This window comes from Lissotriton helveticus, chromosome 8 (genome assembly GCF_964261635.1).
Source record: "Lissotriton helveticus chromosome 8, aLisHel1.1, whole genome shotgun sequence".
NCBI classification, from domain to species: Eukaryota; Metazoa; Chordata; class Amphibia; order Caudata; family Salamandridae; genus Lissotriton; species Lissotriton helveticus.
The window spans coordinates 1,216,077,932-1,216,099,203 of NC_136069.1; the positions used below are offsets into that span (position 1 = coordinate 1,216,077,932).

Genomic DNA, 21,272 nt, shown 5'->3' on the forward strand with positions numbered 1-21,272 from the left:
AACAGCATGCCCCTTCGTTCCTCCCACATGCCCTACAAAGAGTTGGTCATCCACCTGTTACTCTTGAGTGCGATCAACACAGAACGATAACGCTACAGGCGATGGAGATGCTCCTCTTCTTTGGAATGGTGCTGTGGTGCATAGAAAGTGGGCAGAGTAACAGACTGTCCCAGACGGAAGGTAGTTACAACCTTGAGGAAAATGGATGCCCCAGTTCTTAGTACCACTTTGTCCAGAAAGACTGTCAAGTAAGGATGCTGTGATGACAGTGTCTGCAGTTCGCTCACCCTTCTGGCAAAGGTAATTGCCACTAAAAAGGCTGTTTTGATAGTGAGCAACCATAGAGGGCAGTTGTGCAGTGCTCAAACGGTGCACATATCAAGAAATTAATGACTAAATTAAGGTTCCACTGAGGCATAAGAAAAGGAGAAGGGGAAAACAAATGGAATAACCCCCTCAAAAACCTCTGCACCAAAGGAGACTTAAAAAGTGAAGGCTGATCTGGCAGCTGATAAAAAGCAGTGAGGGCAGAAAGGTAGCCCTTAAGAGTGCACAAAGAAGACCCTGTAAAACCAAGGAAAGGATAAACAGGAGAATATCTGACAGAGAGGCAGACAAGGGGTCAATAGACTTTTGTTTATAATATTTACAAAATCTGTTTCATCGGCAGGCGCCTACTGATTTCAAGGAGGGATGCCAGGCTGACAGAATAACTTTGCAGACTTCGGGTGGAAGGTCAAAAGCTGTAAGCTGTTGCCGCTCTATCTCCACGCACGGAGGTGGAGAGTGGACAGGTTCAGGTGGAGGACCCTCCCCTGCTGCTGTGACAGAAAATCCTCCTGAAGGGGAAGCCGTATTGGAGGATTGATGCTCACTGCCAGAATGTCCAGATACCAAACTCTCTGTACCCATTCTGGATCCACAAGAATGACTTGTGCCCCATCACTCCTGATCTTCTTGAGCACTCTGGGCAGGAGTGGCATGGGTGGAAAGGCGTACAGGAGGCCTCAGTTCCACGTGCGTCAAAAAGCGTAGCAGCGCAAGAGACGTTTTGGAAACTCCATCGCGCAAAACTGCTGACATTGCGCATTCTCTTTGGGGATGAACAGATTTAACCAAGTCTCTCCCCACCGCTGAAAGAGACCTTGTACGACGTCCAGATGGAGATGCCACTCATGATGCGCAAGGCACCTTCAGCTGAGTTTGTCTGCTCTGACGTTTAGAGAACCAGCCAGATGTTGAACCACCAGGGAAATGCCCTGTTCCAGCCAAATCCAGAGATGCAGGGCCTCTTGACAGAGAGTCCACAGCCCCACTCCGCCCTGTTTGTTGCAGTACCACATGCCGGTAGTGTTGTCATTGAACACCTAAACCAGCCTTCCTTTGATGGATGGTAAAAAGGCTTTCAGTGCCAATCGGATTGCCTGAAGCCCTGAAAGATTGATATGGAGCTTGGCTTCCGCTGAAGCAGAGTCCTCTTATCTCCACCTCCCCCAGATGGCCGTCCCATCCTAGAAGGGGCACAGCCATAACCTGCAGGTAGTGACGATGGGCAGGCAAGACAGGGATATGAAAATCCTGAAAGTCCAGCGCAACCATCCAGTCTCCCGGGTCCAGGGCAGACAGGACCTGAACTAGGGTGAGCATCATGAACTTCTCCTTTTTGAGGAAGTAGTTGAGGGCTCTGAGGTCAAGGACAGGACGAAGGCCTCTGTCCTTCTTTGGGACCAGAAAATAGCGGAGTAACAACCACAATCTATTTATGGCCCGGGAACCCTTTCTATAGCTCCCCTGGACAAGAGAGTTTTAACTTCATCGCAGAGTGAGGCAAGGTGATCCTCCATCAGCCGATCATACACTGGAGGCATGGATGGAGGGGTAGCCTTGAACGGGAGGGAGTAGCCCCTTCGGACAATTTGCAACACCCACCTGTCTGAAGTGATGTCTCGCCAGTGGTGGAGATGATTGCGTATTCTGCCACCAACTGGCTGTGTGTGATCCTGGGGATCGGACTAGGAGGGTTTTGTGGTGGAGGAGGGGATCATGGCTTGGCTCGACTTCTGGACTCCCGACCCCCAGGGTCGGTGTGAACTCAATCCACGGCCCGCAGAGGTTGCTGAACTAGTGGGGTCCTCTACCCTGAATAGGGTGGGCACAGTTGGTAGTCCCTTCCATAGCCATGAAAGGAGCGAAAAGCAGACAAAGACCGGGATGTTGTTGTGAGGCACAAAGTGGAAGCTTGAACCACCGAGTTTTGAGGGTTGGGCGGTGAGGAAAACAGGGTCACCCGGTGCAGGGCGATGGCAGTCGGGCAAAAGTTCTGTTCACAGGAGGACGCGTGCTGGGCTTGGACCAGGTGCCCGGAAGAATGTCCGTCAAAGCCTCATTGAAAGGCAGCAAGGGTTTCAAGCTGGAGACACCAGGCTGCAGGATCTCTTTCAAGACGTTAATCTTAACTGCCACTGTAGGAAGCTGCAGGTCCAAGACCTCTGCAGCCTTATGCACCACCATAGCAAATAATGCCCTCCTCCATAGCCAGGTTGGGGGGAGACAGCATGCTAGCATCTGGGGAGGTGTCCAGGCTACTGCCATCACCCAGTTCCTCATACAGGTCCATGTCCTGGATTTCTAAGGAGTCTTCATCCCACTCCCAATCCTCCACATCCATTCCTAACCCTTCAGAATAGAGCAGGTTAAACGTCATGTTAAACGTCATATTAAACGCCAAATCGCTCAATCGGCACAAGTCTCAGTGTTAGTGGACGCTCGACCGGCTCTGTGTCGTCAGGAATGTGGATTGGGGAGGTGCCGTCAAAGCCAAGGACCTTGGCTGCGGATGTGGTGCTGTGGAAGGTTGCTATGGAGATGCGACTGGTCCGGACCTGGAAATGGGTCCAGTAGGAGGCTGTGGTGCCAGGGCTGGAGCCGACGGCATGGAACCCACGGGGACTCCTTCATCCGAACCTGCGGGGCCCAAAGGTGCACCAGTAGGGTCAGGGCATCGAAATATGGCATACATGGTGTCATAGAACTCCTTAAGTTGGGCGGGGTTGTTCCCAAGAAGGGAGGGAAATGTGGAGTCGACCTAGGCACCCGCTCTGCAGAGTGGGGCCTCGAACACGGAGGTTCCTCTGTCTCTCGTTGCGCGAGGGACGTGGCAAAGTCAAAGCACACTTCGACTTCTTGTGATGCCTCTTACCTGATGACTTGGAAGAAGTGGACTTTGATCCACTGGAGTGGTGCTAGGACCTTCCTCTCGACTGGGACCGGGATCAAGATAGACGGGGAGACTTCTGAGGCACCGGTCCATGATTAGCTTTAGGGACTGCTCCCTCAAAGATTTCGGCGCCATGGCCCGAATCTGGAGCACAACTTTGTGTTGTGGTCTCGTTTGCAGGCACCAGAGATACACTAAGTGGGGTCTGTGCCCAAATGGTGCGGTGATAGGTGCCACACGGCTTGAGCGTCGAGGTCTTCTTGCTAGACATCACAAGCACACCAAAATAAGTTGACAAAAAGTCTGTCAAAAATGACGGGGGGTAAGCTCTCTTCGACAAATCTGCACTGGTTGACGTGGAAAAAAAAGAACTGACGTCAGCGGCCGGAGTGTTGGTTATATTGATGACGTGGATACGACGAACACGACGCCGACAACGTCATAATGAGTCGACCGAAGCCACCTACCTGCGTGCAGGGGTACTGCTTAGAAAAATCTTCCATATCCAGCCTGGAGCCTGGAAGTTCAAAGGTAAGGAATCTGAGGCTGGATGTGTCTATCAGATATCCCCAGCAACCAAGCAACATGCCAGAGGTGACTGTCAGAAAATGTAGATATTTGTGCTTCCAGGAAATGCGGCATACACATCAGTGAAGCATCCCCTGGTATCACAGATAGGCTGCAGGTTGATGGAATGCCAGTGCTCTCTGTTGCGCAAAAGGTGTGCTGTGGGGTGAAGTAGCAGAAGTGACAAGAAGGTGAAGTCAATGTCACCTACCACACAAGGGAAGTGGTGCAGGAAGGTGCCCCTTCCCGCACACAAGAATTCTGCCTGTAATACAGGCACCTTTGTGTGTAACAGTGCAACAGAGCAAAGAGGCAGCAAACATGTGCCATAATCGAAGTAAATATGACACGTTTTTGACGACTCTCTTTAAGCTGCGTTGTGTGAAATGTTAGTAGATCTGGCAATTAGTTTCTAGCCCATACCATCTCCTTGAGAAAGCATTTGACTTCGGTGCCCTGCTATCCTGAGGGTCAAGTTTGTGCTCCATTACTACAGTGAACCGAGGAAAATAGTGGTTAACAACTGCAATTATCAATAATTGTCCTGAGATAACCTGAATTAAGTATCACGCTGTGGTAGAACAGAAAACAGAGACGCTACACATTGGGAGGACGTAGGTAGAGAATGCTCGGGAGGCCAAATTGGAGAGGATACTAGCAAAAATTAATGTGCATGAGTTGGGCTGTTAAACACAAAAGAGATGCAGAGTGCAAAGTAGGACTTCTTTGCTACATGAATGCCAACATCATATTTCTTGCCTTCAGCACTGAACTGAGCAGAGCCATTAGACTAATAGTCCACACATTAAACTCTATCCGTATTTAGGAAAGAATTTCTGTGCTGGGGACTGTGCTGCACTATGCTGAAAAGAGACTAATTCAAAAGCCTACACTGTCACTAAATACCATGTGGTGCATATGTAAGAAGGGGTATTTCTGTGTTCATCCTAAATGTGGACTAAATGTGAAATTAAGTCTGAGATATTCTGTTATGCATGTGGCATAACATGCTGCAAGTAATGTTAAACTGTCGGCAATATTGTTTTTTTCTGGCTGCTTTCGTACACCATCAGACCAACAATTCCAGCAATGGAACATAGGAGCTCATTGTAAAGACATTTTATGGGCATTAATGAAACAACAGCCTCCACTGCACTGTGGACCACATCAACAACAATCATCTCTAGCTCTACTATCAGTTTACATCTCCGTGCATCACCGATCCAAGCCTGAATGACACAGTTCTCATCGTGGACAACAGTTATGGCTGACAAACATAAACCTGCAATCTAACCTGGCAAAACACTGGATTCGTGCTTAGACTAAGCCCAGCAATTTGTATAGAAGGAACACTAGATTTCAGCGACCAACAGTTAACTACAGAAAGTGCCCTAGCGAACCTTTCTCACATCTGTCATCTCCAGTCTCTATACGGGGCCTCCTACGACCGGTCCACCTCTACCGGATGAGCTGATCATTTACGTAACCAGAAACGCCTATATTACCGTAAAATGTATCTTCTTTATGTCTCTTGACAAGCATCCTTTACGAACTGACCAATGGACTGAGTGATCTGATCTAATGAGGAAACCTAAAAGGTGCCACTCTGGAAAAATATATTATCCCTTGAATTAATGAGGAGATCATCACTTCTTGTACATCCTTCACACATTCATTCCTTTTGTCACTTTTCCTACAAGGATTGCTTCCTATCGGACGGAGAAACAACTATCAGACTAGCGGACTCTTCTGGCTGGTGCATACGCTCTATGCACTATTCCCAGACTTCTTTCCCCTCGGGAGAGAATCTTTTGAGCTGACATCAGCCACGTCCTTTCCTGAACTCTCCTTCTAGAAGTTTGGTAATTGATGTCTCAAGAACGATAAATCTGATTAATCTGTACTCTTAGATTTAAATGCATGAGACTGCTGTATTTACTTCCTAAATCTAATCATAAATCCTAACCATTTAAAAACCCTGTTTCTGTGTCTCTATTACTGGTTTCCAGCGATTGATTGTACATTTCTATAGTCTTAATGAGCGATGGAATTCTAATAGAGAAGTTTCTAGTCAACAGGTCCTAATATTGCTATTTTGCATTGCCTTATTTGAATTACTTGTATGTATGATCCTAGCGTATCTAAATTTCTTCAGGAGATTTTGGTTTGACAGCGTGGTATTGAGAGTTATATACATTAATCTAATTACAAGCGCATAAGACAGTTATCCAATTCCTGGTACTCACTAGATAACTGGATTGGATCCCCTATATCTCTCGGCATGGTTCAAGATACATCGGAGAACCAAGGTAAATGACTCTAAGGTAATTGTGCCAGGTAAATTTAATTATTTAATATGAAAGTTAATAGGCCCAGCAACAGCGCTACAGCAATACTAAATGGTGTCTGATAACAAGTAGCCAACGCACTACATGTATTCATGACTTCAGTGGACCTGAAAGGAAAAAAAGGATTTGGAGAAAAGTCTCTTGCTCTATGTACAGAGGATGTAGAAAATCCTGACTCTACTTATCAGGCTCTTACCGTCACAAATGTAGACCAGAAAGTGGCTAAACTCGACTGTTTAAGGAACACCTCATCATTCATTGATAAGGCCCCTGATGACTTTGGGTCTTACAACACTAATCTCTATCCTACATCTACCAGCATTCCCTTATTGTTCCTTCTTTTGCTATGCCATGCTGTGATGCTCCCCAACTGTGCTCATGCTAAACTAGAATTCACGCACACACACACACATTTAAAAAGTGCTCAAGTGTGAAAGCAAATACCTATACCGATCAGTGTGCGACCCCATGGATTACTACCAAATACCTATACCGATCAGAAAAGTAGGTGAAGATATATTTCATCACAACTTTACACTGTGAGCAGTGATGTCATAATAAAACAAGGCAGCTGCCTCCATTACTGAAGAGAAAAGGTAACAGTTCAAGTGATGCATGCCTTAACAAGAAGATCGTTATTTATATTTACCTCTCCATGTTCCATGACCATTATCCGATTACATTTGAATATAGTATCAAGACGATGAGCAATAACTAATACTGTGCAATTAACAAAAGCCTTCTTGATCGTTTCTTGAATCAATGCATCTGTTTCGTTGTCAATTGCAGCGGTTGCTTCATCAAGAAGCACAATCTAAAGATAAAATTTGCATTTTAGAAAATTTGAGAAATCATGAACGTGGTCTAAAAGTACAAAACGATGGATTTAGTGCTCTGAAGCTTACAAACTGCAAACAAAATGAGAATGCACAACAGTAATGCAATTACCATACCCGGCTCCGGAAATTCCTTACTGCGATCACCACATAAGATGATTTAGAACCAACACAGCCATTTTAAATGGGCTGGTTTCTGAATAACCCATCCGCCATTGCAAGGAAAAATATCCCTGAAGCATTAACCCTATGCCATTCAGGCCTGACGAACAAGTTACTTCTCTTCCTTAAAGCTCTTTTTAGAGACTAGTCTTTCTAACTGCAGATTCCTCAGTAACTGCATTGCACCGGAAGTGACGGAGAAGATCTGCACATAAGCACCACCCCTGCAAGCTGACATCAATTTATGCATCATCCTCTTTCCATGCCCTCAAACGCTGTTCTTTTTAAACAATTTACAGATGTCAGTGTCCTGAAAATTAACTTGGGATCTTTTTAAGTCACGTAGACGAACTGGGGGTGGATGGGCTGAGATGACAGCAAGAATATCCATCAGAAAAAGCGTTATTGAATATAAGTGTGTAATAGTAAGCACTGAATGTTATCTATGTTTTTATTTGTTTATGGAATGTAGAATTTCCTGCATGTAACATTCTTTGCTTAGAGAATGTTGGAGATGGATTCGTGACAGTTGGAGCTGGAGCTGTTTGCGGATGAGGCGAATAAATCTTACCTGTGTTTCAATTCATCTTGTCTTGTATCTTAATGTGGTAAACACCACATAAATTTGGCGACGATCGAAAAGCCTCTTCTGCCTCAACGCGAAGCCTGCTCGCCTGACCCAGTTCTCCTCCAGCGGCTGATAAACTTGAAAGGAAGCGTTGCCTTCCCAGCGGCGGAATTATTCTTCTTCTCCGCGTGAGAGAAAATTAAATGCGGTGAGGAGCAAAGTGGGAGGTCGAATAAGGGCTTTAAATAAACATTTTTAGGAAGCGTTACATAAAATCAGTGAAAACGCTGCACGCGCATCTGACGTCCGACTGAGCTCGTGTATGAAAACGCTACGCGCACAACTGACGTCTTTCTGTGTTAGCGTGTGCGTTTCAAAAGTACAGACGAACTTCTAATTATGAGAGCATCTGCGTTTCAGTGACGTATCACACGTTCTGCTTCTTGTCAGGCTTTGTGACGAAAAAATAGGAGAAGTCAGAATATGTGAATGAAGAAATAAAACGTTCCATGTACAACAATATTCTGAAAGAAGTCATTCATGTATAATCCGGCTGTGCAAAGGTTCTTTATCATTGTTTTCTTTGTGGATAAAATATTTTAATATTCTACTATTTACTGGAAAAAAAATGTATATGACTAATATAAAGCCATAAAGTCAATAGAGATACAAATAAAAGAGGAAAATAAGTATCTCATAGTTTAAAAAAAAGGAGGTGAAATATAAAAACACATGAAAATAATAATCTTCTCTTACAATACATAAAAAAAAAAAAAGAAAGGGAAGAAAATAGAGGAAGATGCAGAATGTAACACAGCCAGCGTTTTTCCTTACGAGTCCAGGAGAGCCGAATGTAAAGTGGCAGAAGTGGATTTTTTTTTTTCAAATTATGCAAGAGTATGTGGCACAAATTTAAGTGCTGAAAGAAAACACTCTTTATTACTACATTGCTTGGGAGGTGAGGGACAAGACATATTAGAACATTTACCGGAACTAACTGCATCTGAACAAAGAAACTTAAATGAATATGAAATCGCTATTGAACAATTAGATCGACATTATCTTATTTATTTATTTATTTATTTTATTTGAGCAATTTTTAGAGCGCGCAAATACCCAAGGGTGTCTCGGCGCTGTAGTTGCAGAACTTCCAATGGATCGGGGAGTATTCAGGCTGGGAACAACCATGTTTTTAATTTTTTCCTGAAGTTGAGCAGTGTCGGCGTGGTTTTAATGTGGAGGGGGAGCGTGTTCCACAACTTGGCTGTAGCGACAGAGAAACGTTTGTCTCCCCAGTTAGCTCTTCGTGTTCGAGGGACTCTTAGTAAGTGGGCTGTGGATGAACGTAAGGTTCTTAGGTGTTCAAGTGGCCGGAAGGCTTGTCTTAAAAATAGGGGGCCGTGGTTGTGGATAGCTTTATATGCTATGCATAGAGCCTTGAACTTGATCCGGCTTCTCACCGGTAACCAGTGTAGCTGTTTGATATAAGGGGAGATAGATGCAAACCTGGGAATAGATAGCAGTGTCCTGGCTGCCGCGTTTTGCACTGTCTGCAGTTTGTTGAGGACCTTTTGTTGTGCATTTAGTAGGAGGGCGTTACAGTAGTCTGTTTTTGAAAAGACTAGTGTGCTGACTAAGGTTTTGCCTGCTGATGGAGGGAGATAAGGGCTTATTTTTTTTTTTTTTAGGGTGTAGAAAGAAGAGGAGACCACTGAATTAGCATGTTGCTGGAAAGACATCTTGTTGTCGAAGATGACACCCAGATTACGTACCTTGATCACTGGTTCGGGAGGTGGTCCCATCTGAGATGGCCACCATTGCGGGGACCAAGTAGGTTGCAGCCTCCCGAATGTCATCACTTCTGTTTTATCAGAATTCAATTTTAAACAGTTGGATGACATCCAGGAGCTTATTGCCTTCATTCCGTTTTGGAAATTGGCTGCTACAGAAGTGCCGTCATCGTATACAGACAACACCAGTTGGGTGTCGTCAGCCTATGTAGGGAGTGAGATTCCGTGGGATTTTATGACCCTCGCCAAGTCCGACACATATATGTTAAAGAGTGTCGGGCTTAGCGAGGATCCCTGCGGTACTCCACAAGGCAAAGAAAAAGTCTGAGAGATGTAGTTGCCCATCTTCACTGTTTGTGGGCGGTTAGACAGAAATGAAGCAAGAAGGTCTTTAGCCTTGTCTTTTATTCCTATGGCCGCGACACGGTCGATCAATGTGACATGATCGACCGTGTCGAATGCTGCGGAGAGATCTAGGAGTATCAAAATCGCTGAGCCTCCATTGTCCATTGTGGACCTTATCTCATCCGCTGCTTTTAGGAGTGCAGTCTCTGTTCCGTGGCCCTGTCGAAACCCAAACTGGGTGTCGTCCAGCAGATTGTTGTTATGTATGTAGGTTGACAACTGGATGTTCATGATTTTTTCAAAAATCTTGGCAGGGAACGGGAGGCATGCGATGGGCCTATAGCTAGCGGGGAGGAGGGGATCAAGGGTGGTTTTTTTAAAAAGTGGTTTGATAGTTGCTTCCTTCCAAACCGAAGGGTAAATGCCCGTTTTGAACATTGCATTACAGATGGTAGATAGTGACGAGGCAATGGCTGCAGAGATAAGATTACAAATGCCCGGGGGACAAGGATCGAAAGGTGAACCCGATTTGGTTTTGACTATTAAGGGTTGGATGAGTTCTTGCGTGGTGGCTTCAAAAATTGGAAAAGCTGGGTCAGTTTCGGCGGTGGATTGCGGAGTGGAAGTGCGTGAAGCGTCCGGGGAGAAAGCGTTGAAGATGGTTCTGACTTTATCTTCAAAGAAATTGGCCAAGGCATCTGAGAGAGCCTGTGATCCTTCTGGGCAAGGTGCAAGGGGATTGGATAGGTAGCTGACCACCTGAAACAGTTTGCCTGTGTTGTTTTTGGCCTGATTGATTTGGTTAGTGTAGTAGGTGGATTTCTCTACTATTATAAGTTTTTTGTAGTTTGATAGAGCATTTTTGTATGTAATCTTCCAAGGTTAAGTACCATAATGGAAAGGTACCATTTTGGTTTAAGAGGTAAAAAAAAAGATGAGTCCGTAGAAGAGTATGTTTCAGCTTTAAGGAAGTTGGCCTCCTCTTGTAAATTTGGTCAGACTTTGGAAGAAAGAATAAGGGATCAATTTGTTTTAAAATGTGCACATGACAGCATCCGGAAAGAACTATGGTTAAAGGATGAACCACCATTAGAGGAAGTTTTGGTCATTGCAAAACAAGTTGAACACATGACAAAATGTGTGGATGAATTAAAAGGAGAAAAAGAAAAGATGACGGACTCAGAAAATAAGAGTGAATCTAAAGTTGAAGAAGTAGTTTGTCAAGTAAAAAAAGAAGAGAAGACAACAATTGGGAAAAATGATACAGAGTTAAAAAAATTCTAATTCTAATGTTATCAATGCTAACAAGTTTTCTTGTTTTAGATGTGGAAATTTTGGTAATCTGGCTGACTCTCCTACTTGTCCTGCTCTGAAATCTATGTGTAATAGTTGTGGTAAGAGGGGACATTTTTCGAAATGCTGTAGAACTAAAGTTAATAAGAGGGAGGGTGTTTACAGAAAATGGTCTCAACCTCAAGTAAAGACTGTGACATTCCAAATTAATGGAGGTTCATTAGAACACCCTTCACATTTAGTAAAGGTTGATGATGCATTGATTGAATCAAATTTGATTCTTGTTCACAGATAACCATGATTGATGAAGCGTTGTTATGTAAGAATTTTGGAAGAAATGTAACATTTTAAGAAGTGATATTTTACCTTTAGGCTATGGAAGGAAACCCATAAAATTACTAGGCTATTTTGTGGCTACAATTGAGTTGGGAAGTAGGATTATTCCCGGAAAAGTCTATGTTGCTAAACAATGGGATGCTCTACTTAGTTGGAGGCATCAACGTGACCTAGGAGTTAAGCTCAATCCCAATGCTTCACCTCAGGTGCAGATACAGGAGGTGGGAGATTTGACTTCAATGTTTGCTAAAAAATTTCCAAGGGTATTTGATGAAAAGATAGGATGTCTAAAAGGTTACAAACATTGTATAAGATTGAAGAAAAATGCAGTTCCTATAATAGCAAAAGTAAGGAGGATCCCTTTGGGGGAACAAGAAAAAGTACAGAAGGAAATTGACAAACTTATAAAGAATCAGATTATAGAACCTGTGGAAGCCACAGAATGGTTGGCACCTATTGTTATAGACAAGCAACCATCTGGCGAGATTCGTTTATGCATAGATTTACGTGCTTTAAATAAAGAGGTTGTTGTGGACAGGTTCCCTTTGTCTAACATGGATGAAATTGTAGGAACTTTAGAAGGTGCTAGATATTTTACAACATTAGATTTAGCTTCTGCTTACCACCAGGTGGAATTAGATTTATCTTGTCAAGAGTTGACAGCCTTTATAACTCCTATGGGCACATTTAAATTTAAAAGGATGCCTTTTGGACTAATATCGGCTGCTTCGGTATTTCAACGCATTATGACATCAATACTCAAAGGTCTTTGTGGGGTAAAGTGTTATCAAGATGATTTATTAATCTATGGTGCTAACATGTTACAGCATAACGAACGTGTGTGTGCAGTTTTGGAGAGGTTGAGTGAAGCTGGTCTATCTCTTAAGAAAGAAAAGTGTAAATTTGGTTTAGAGGAGGTGAATTATCTTGGGCACTGTATTAAGAGTGAAGGAGTTTTTCCAAAAGATGATTTGGTTACGTCTATTGATAATATGGCTGAGCCAATTAATAAGGAGGAGTTGCTTTCTTTTCTTGGTATGGTGGAGTACTATGGGAAGTTTATTTTGCACTTTGCAGATAAAACTAAGAATATGAGAAGACTTACTGCGAAGTGTGTTGTGTTTGAATGGTCAAATGAATGTAGAAAAGAGTTTGAGATAATTAAAGAGGAGTTAAAAAAAGCTCCATGTCTACAGGCATTTGTTCCAGGTTTGCCAACCTATGTATTTACTGATGCAAGTGATAAAGGACTTGGTACGATTTTAGTACAAAGTAAACAGGGTAATGATTCTCTTATTGCATGTGCTTCAAGATGTCTTCGGGGACCAGAACTAAACTACTCGGTTATTGAGAAAGAGTCACTGGCGATCTTGTTCTTTGGATTGATTTTTCTGACCGTAGATTCCTCACCTTGTTTTTAATAAACTTTACTTGAAATTTTCCATCAACATAACCATGATTGTGCACATAGCAGTGAACAAGAGCAGTACATACATACATAATAATTACAGTGGTAACAATTAACCCCTTCCGCGATGCGCGAATTTTCAAGCTGTGTGGTCATTTTAATGAGTGGGCGGGGTTCGGACGGACCCCGGCCGTCCTTCGCTCACGCTCACGCCCACCGTGACGTCGGACAGCTGGGGGCCGTCCAAAGCACACAACGTCCAAAGGACAGAAGGGGTTAAAGAAATCGGACCCTCCGCTACCTCCCACCCCCTCTATTTTCCTGAGGCCTGTGCTGAACATTCCATTCATTTTACTCCCTATTCTCCGCATCTTCTCTTTCAGAGCCCCCATCAATTTCCCCTACATTTGTTTGTGGCGTATTTGTTTAGGACCCCTCAGCCAATAAATCACAGCATATCTCCCTCCATAGCCTAACATCATCCTCTAGCTTCTCATCTTTCCAACGTTTCCTCATATGTACTTCTTCAGCTAGTGTCCACTCACGCACATCTATCAAGCACGCGTTCCCAGCCACACTATTGCTATTCTATGTCATGCCAGCACCAACAGCAGCTGCTGTGCCCTATACCCCATTTTGCTTTTTTTTTTTGCTTTTCCGCATCAAACCTAAGAGGCAGTGTTTCGGCGTTAATTGAATTTTGCTATTTACCTTTCCCCTTATTAGCTCCACTACCTTGGACAAGAAACCACCCACCTCTGGACATTCCCAAACCAAATGTAGAAAATTTGCCCGCCTTATGACATCTGGGGCATGAATTAGGCTTACTGGGTGACATGCGATGTGTCCTTGCCGGGGTCATGTATGTGCGATGAGCAAAGTTGTAATGGATTAAACTAAACCAAGCATTGCAGGAAATCGTGTGTTTGAGCGCTCCCACCACCTTCAAGTCCTTTTCCTCCAACGGCTCCACTAAGTCTGCATTCCAAGCTGCATAAGCGGCCGGTGGGGAAGCACTGGTGTCCGCCATCATTGACCTATATAGCATAGATACTATGTGTTTGCCTGTCCCACTCATGAGTAGTGTATCTAGTGTTTGTGTAAGTTGTGGTATCAGAGGGTATGAGCGCCGTATCTCCTTAAATATAGTGGCTAAGGCAGCATGTTGTAGATATTGTCCCTGACCCAACCTAAAGTCCCTGCAAGCCTGTTCAAACGTAATGAAGCATTCTCCTGGGTACAATTCAGCAAGCGAATTACAGCCCCCCTCCTGCCACGCCCATAATGACATGTTAGCCATTGCTTTCTGGACCGGGGCCAATTCCCACACAGTCAGTTCCCGATGGAACGGGGCATGCCTTAGGGTTTGCTCCGCAAATAACTGCCACACAGATGTCGTCTGCTTAACCACATAAGGTGCTGTCTCCACCTGGTCGTGTGTTGCAGCTGGGCCTCATAATAATATAGCTCCGTTCTGGGGGCTCAAGCCCACCTCCCTCATAGGTACGATTTAATGTTGCAAGCACTACTCTACTTCGCCGTCCCGCCCAGTAAAGGTCTATCAACAGAGAGTCCAATGCCCTGAATATTCATCTCAGTATTAGGCACATAGTGTTCAGTGACATATACAGGCAGCGAGGTAGCACCACCATTTTGGCTATTGCCAACCTTCCCATTAGGGATAATGGTAAAGAGTTCCAGAATCCAATCGAACCCCTTAAAGCCTCCAACATCTGGTGAATATTCAGTTGCAACATACGCAAGTCATCTCCCGCCACCTGAATTCCCAAGTACCAAAAATGCTCGGTCCCCCATTTCAGTCCCAGTTGAGGTAGCGACTACGCTGACTGATCAGCAAGCTGAGCCAGTGGAAAAAGTAAAGATTTACCCCTATTAAGTCTCAGCCCGTAGCAATTACCAAACTCATCTAGGACCCCTCATAAGTTTCAGCACTGCCTCTCGGGGAGCGAACACACAGAATAATGTGTCATCCGTATACAGCGATATTACAAGAGGTGTTCCATGCACCTTAATACCAGGGCCGGACTGGGAACCACAACCGTCCCTGGCAAAGTGCTCGGCCGCCCCCCCCTCCCCATTCGGGGGCGTTGGAGGTGCCGCCGAGCTCTTTGCCGGGGCCGGTGTTCCGCTGATTTTGGTACAGGGCCGATTTTGCAGCTATGCTGCAAAAACGGCCCTGTAACAAAACGGCACGCAGTGCCCAAAACCGGCCCCCACCCGTGCAGCGCACCAGGGGATTGCCCGGTGCCCGCTATGACTAGTCCGGCCCTGCTTAATACCAAAAGGCGGCCAGATCCGTCCACACCCAAATCGCCAACAGTACTATTGCCAGTGCAAACAGGAGCGGAGAGAGCAGGCAACCCTGGCGAGTCACCCTCTCTAGCCTTAACTCACTTCACCTGCTCCCTCCGACCCAAGCACTAGAAGCCGTATACAGGATCTGCACCCATCCTCTAAACTTTGGACAGAATCCCGCCACCCTGAGCACCTCCAATAAGTACTAAAGACCTCCCAGTCTACAGAGTCAAAGGCCTTTTCCAGGTCTATTGACACTAAGGCCAGATCCTTGTCCCTATGCCACTTTCCGTTTAAAATACGGGACAATCTCCTAATATTCATGCCCGTGTTGCGAGATGGAATGAACCCACATTGATCCTCTTGGATCAAACAAGTTATGTGAGGGGCGAGTCTTGTAGCCAGGACTTTACATAGAATGTTTACATCCGAGTTGATCATCGTGATTGGTGGATATGCTGAGGATTCCTGGGTGTTCCCCCCTAGCTTCAACAGCATGACAGTTTCACCCTCTTGCATTGTGGGAGTCAACACTCCCAACTCAAATCCCTCCTCATATACCTGCAACAGGGGCTGCATCAATTGTTCTAAATATGCCTGCAAGAAAGCCATAGGAAACCCATACGCCCCCAGGGCCATAGAGCCTGGCATGGCTCGAAAACCCTCCTGCATTTCCCCAACAGTGATATCGGCATCTAATTCCTCCACACCCTCTGGGGGAAGCCGTGGGAGAGATTCCTCACCTTTTGAATAGATACCCAAGTAGTACCTCCCAAAAGATGGTGGGTCTGAGAAGTGGCCTAAACTAAAAAGTCATGTAGGCCCAAGCCGGTAAAATTACCCACTCAGCAGATCAAGCTGTCAAGGCAGCAGTGCTTGCTGAATGTGTGTACTGATGCCCATATTGCAGCCTGACAGATATCCAAGACAGAACCTCACCTAGGTAATGCCGGCATGGCATCAATGGCTCTGGTGGTGTCAGCGCTTAGGCCTTATGGGGTATGCTTTTTGCCAAGAGTGTAACAGATCCTCATAGAGAGGACGATCCTCCTCAATAGATTCCTCTTCTGTAGTGCCTTTCCCTTCCTGGCACTGGCAAACCCTACGAAGAAATGATAATTGACAAAATACTAATTTGCTTTTTCAACATCTAAACTTTTTTTTTTTTTTTTAAATATATTTTTATTGCAGAATCAGGAATAAAAACATCCAACAAACCAACCCATACACCAACGGCACCCATCATACAGTGCAATAATAATACAATACACAGCCGATTGGCCCACATCCCGGAGGCTGGGCGGCGCTTCAACGAGTCAGTTCACTGGAGGTACCTCGGTGCATGCCCTATTCGGGACACAGGGCAAGTGTAACACTTCGTTTCTGCTTTTATCCCAGAACAACCAACCCACTCCCCCCCCCCTCAACTGCTGCTAATGCGGGTTCCACCATCCCCCTCCTGCTCTCGGGTGACAAATATCAGGAAGCTTTGACAAGCAAGTAGCCACACGGAATCCCTGGACATTACTGATCAGTGTCCTCGCCTTCGGTTATGTAGTCCCTTAATGCCTGCACCACCAGCTCCCAGGACCGCGCCAGTTCCAAGCTCTTCACGTTGCCAGTTCTAGTCGCCTGGCGCATTCGTAACACACTCTCACAGCTCGACCACTTCACCAATTCATTCCTCCACCTCCGTACAGACGGCCCCTCTTTAGACTTCCAGTGCCAAGTAATTTCACGCTGTGCCAGTATCAGTCCCAACCCAATGAATTTGCTCGTGACCTTGGTCTTTTTGGTATGCGGGAACCAAAGAAGCAGGCATGCGGCCATGTCAAAGTCTACCTCCCGATCCGTAACAGCATTCAAGAGGTCCCCCACCTCAGACCAGTAGTCCCCCAATGACGGGCAACCCCACAGCATGTGGTCAAGATCCACCTCAGGTTCTAGACATCGCGGACACATGGCATCAAGCACCTGGAAGTGTCGCCGTAACCTCTCCGGGGTCAAATATGCCCTATGGAGCACAAAATAATGCACCTGTTGGAATCTCGCATTTCTCGTCCCTTTCCAGGTCCTGTGTAGGACCTGACCCCATACAGAGTCCGGGATCTGTCTACCGACGCTGGTCTCCCAACGCGACTTCAGCTCAACCAACGGGGCCAGACCTTCATTCAACATCCTATTGTGGAGGCAGGTCACCGCCTTAACGGTGCCCGCTGCCATCACTACATATTGGCACACCGTCGTCACCTCCGGCTCAGCCAATCCACCCCCCCAATGCCTCTGCAGGGCCGCGACAACCGCCGCATGCAACAGGAAGGTACCACTCGGTAGGCCGAATTGCTCTTGTAAGGTTTGGAACGGGGCCAGCGTCCCGTCCACATAAAGGTCTCCTACCATCTGCAAACCCAGGTCCTCCCATTCTAACAATTGGGACCAATCCCCTCCATGCGGTAAGGCAGTAAGCATTCCCAGCGGAATCTCCGGTGCGTATGGCTGGCGCTTCCCAGCCCTCTTCAGGTGCCTGTTCCAACACAATCTGAGCGTCCATTCCTCCATCGTGAGGTCCCTACTGGCCAGTCTCTGTTGCATCACGATAGACGACAAGACATGCCTCTGAATGCTGACCCCCCGGCCATCTTCAGGCCCCCTGAACTCTCTGGCCACGTTCTGCGTCAGGACCTGGAGCTGCGCTGCCAGATAGTATAACTCATAGTCGGGGACGGCCATCCCTCCCTCACACTTGGGTCTCATCAGGGTGATCAATGCCACCCGCCTGCGACCGTGGCCCCAGAGAAAGCCAGTCACCAACGTCTTCAGCTCCCGAAAAATACCCTGCGGGATCCACACCGGCAGCGTTCTAAAATAGTAGAGGAGCCTCGGGAGTGCCACCATTTTCAACAGCGCCACACGGCCCAGTACAGACAGCGGGAGAGAGGCCCAGAAGTCCATACTGCCTCTCAGCGCCCTAATACAGCGCCCCACATTCCCCTCAAGGAGGTCCGCCGCGTCGTGGTAGATGCGCACTCCTAAGTAAACAAAACAAGAGGGTTCCCACACTACCGGCCTCGTGAGCTGCGGGCAGAGCGTGGTCTTCCGCAACGGAAACACACATGTCTTAGTCCAGTTCAACATCTAAACTTAAGGCACATTTGACATTCAGCCAATTCAGTCTCTCCTGTTCTCTCACAGACCCAGTGCCTTAAAAAAATGTTTACAAATGTAAATCTGTATTCGTAAAGCGCGAAGTACTCACCCTTACGGGTCTCAAGGCGCTGGGGACCATCGTCGAAATTAAGTGAGCTATTGCCCATGGACACATGGTGCTGAGCTGAGCTGAGCTGCCGCCAGGGATCGAACCGTGAACGCTGTGCTCCGAAGTCAGCTGCCCTGGCCGCTGCACAACACCTGTCCACTCATTTCCAATCAGAAGGGGCACCCGCTAGGGTTGCCCGCTATCACCCCTTTTATTCTCATTAGCCATAGAACCACTTGTAGTGTCCATCTGTGCGCGCGGTGCAGCATGGGGCATCCCACTGGGAGACGAGACACACAGAATCTCGCTGTATGCAGATGATCTACTCTTATACATACAAAATATGAGAGTGACACCTAACACGTTGACTCAGACTCTCATTGATTTTGCCGCACTTTCTACCCTGAGGGTCAATTGGGCCGAATCCTGTTTATATCCATTCAACCCCTCCTATCCTGGTCCCACATTTCACATCAATGATGTTCTGGTGAAGTGGCAACCCACTGCTTTCAGATACTTAGGAATAAGGGTATACCAACAACCAGCAGACCTACTTGAGGGAAATCTTGTGAGGGGAGTAACTGCCATTACGTCCCAGATGCTCTTCTGGCGTGCTTTGCCGTTAACTGTTATAGGGCGCCTATTGCTGCTCAAGATAGTAGCTCTGCCGCGGCTACTTTATTTTTTCCACAAACCTACTGTTGTATAACCGGCCCCCTACCTTCAGCTCCTTTAAGAGTGCCATGAGGGACTGTATATGGTATGGGTCCTGTTGCTGCATCGCTCTTTCCAAGCTGTATTTGCTCACTGGCCAAGGCGGACTCGCTGTGCCGAATATGGAACAATATTATCTTGCTGAGCTACTCCAGTGAGTGGCTAAATGGACATTTGGACTGAACCTTCATGACAAGGCTATGTTCTTGCTGCCTTGTCCCTAACGTCGATTCTCTAGCTTTTCAATTCTGGTAGATGGGGTAAAATGCCCATCCCGCTGCTACTAGAGGTGGCTTATAGACGCGTCTTTATCACCCTTTATGCCCCTGTGCTGCCCCTCCTGGGCACGCCTTGGGGCAATAGGACCACCTCGCAGGAGGAATTTATGGTTCGGTGGGGGACAGGATTGCTCACCCAGGGTGACCTCTATAGTGATGGTGCACTCACACCCTTCAACACCCTAGTGGAAGACGACAGACTGCCGCAGGTTCAGTTCCTCTTATACAACTCATTGATAACAGACCTGGGATCCATGTGGGGAGATATAACATGGGAACACCCTACACATTTCAAAGTTCAGTATCTACATGGTATGGGCACAGGCAGGCACATTACAAAATGGTTTGCAAGCTCTTTATGCCAGCACACTGCGTGCTCTCTTGCACCCCTGCTGCGACATTGGGACACAGACCTGAACCGCCCATGTACAGACCGAGAATGGGTTGGGAGAATGGGACACACTGGAGGGTCCAATCCTCATCCCTAGAAAGAACTGTTTTCGCTCATCCAATTCTACATAATAGACAGAGCTGAACTGATCCAGGCTAAAATAAATAGATACTTTATGCGAACTGATGCCCACTGCTCTAGATGACATTTGGTAGACGCAGACCTCATTCACATGTTATGGGCTTGCCCCTCTCTCATCGCTTACTGCATCCTATGCTTATTCAGCAGAACAAAAGGGAACAAGGTCACCTCCTGATTTATTGACCTGGGGTTACTGACAGCCAAACACTTAATAACCAAGAGGTGGAAGCTATCAGAACCACCCTCGCTCACAGCATGTACCCATTCGCTACTGATCTATATCCAGGTCGAAAGCACTGCATTATGCAGGGAAGACACCTTGGGGCTCCGCAAAACCCCAATTGCTACCAATTGGGATGCCATATTGCATGACTTTCAAAATGACCAACACGCAGATGTCGAACACTCAGCGGCTGCAGACGAGGCAGGCACACTAGTCATGGTGTCACAGAGTTACATGCAGCCGGCCTGCGCTGTGGGCGAGGCGTAAGGCCACTTCCCTATGGGTACCCTGGGCCCAGGAGACCACCTGAGAGTCAGAGTGCAGGGCACTACAATGTAACCATGTGTAAAGGAGCTAGGGATGGGAGGGTGTGACCTGAGTTGGGCAGAGTTAGAAAACCTAGTTCAAACTTTCCTTCCCCATCACCGCACTTCCCTACGACTACTAGCCATTACCTATACCCTACAACTCTCATTCTAAGTGGCAAAATATAATTCACATTTTGCGTTGATAATGCTGCTGGCCCCACAAGGTCACTGGTGCCCTGCGACCCGAGTCAAGCAGGCAAGGCATTTGAGGCAACACTAGCCTATTATGCTATACACTACCCTATTGCAGACCTCCCCTTGTCTAACATGTGGCACTATTAAATACATGTCTACTTATATTGCTGAATTATGTATAACACGTAACTACACAGTAATGCTAACCTATATCTTGTTCCAGTATTTTGTCATATATCTTTAAAAACCAATATAGAGAATCAAGCAATAAAAACTGTCCCTGTAGTTCATTCATGCAGCACATAGAAAGGATTGCAATGAGAATGCAGTCTTGATATTTAAGAGCAGCAAGGAACAGGTATGCATAGGCTGGAATAGAGCGCACATGGGAAAAGTTAGAACTAAGATAGGGTCCCATTATGGTATGCCAAAAGATTTTGGAGAAACAAATGTGTTAGACTTTTCAGAAACACCACCATAACAGGTTATTTGAAGAGGTAAGGCTGGTCTGGCAAGGAGAAAAGGGCTTACATGTAACCCTTAACTGTACCCACTACAAGACATTGCTGGGCTAATGATC

The 21,272-nt window shown here is 46.2% G+C and overlaps 1 protein-coding gene across 3 annotated transcripts in view; it reads right to left on the reverse strand.

Annotated features, from left to right (window-relative positions):
* The window catches only part of LOC144773252 (ATP-binding cassette sub-family C member 5-like), a 2,136,031-nt gene that overhangs the window by 45,710 nt on the left and 2,069,049 nt on the right, over nucleotides 1–21,272 (reverse strand). For 2 of the 3 annotated variants that reach the window (XM_078658153.1, XM_078658155.1), the window contains one exon: nucleotides 6,782–6,946. The exons of the other annotated variant lie outside the window; for it this stretch is intronic. In XM_078658153.1, coding sequence (XP_078514279.1) covers nucleotides 6,782–6,946 — 165 coding nt within the window. The remainder of the gene's footprint in view (nucleotides 1–6,781; nucleotides 6,947–21,272) is intronic. 3 annotated transcript variants of the gene reach the window in all.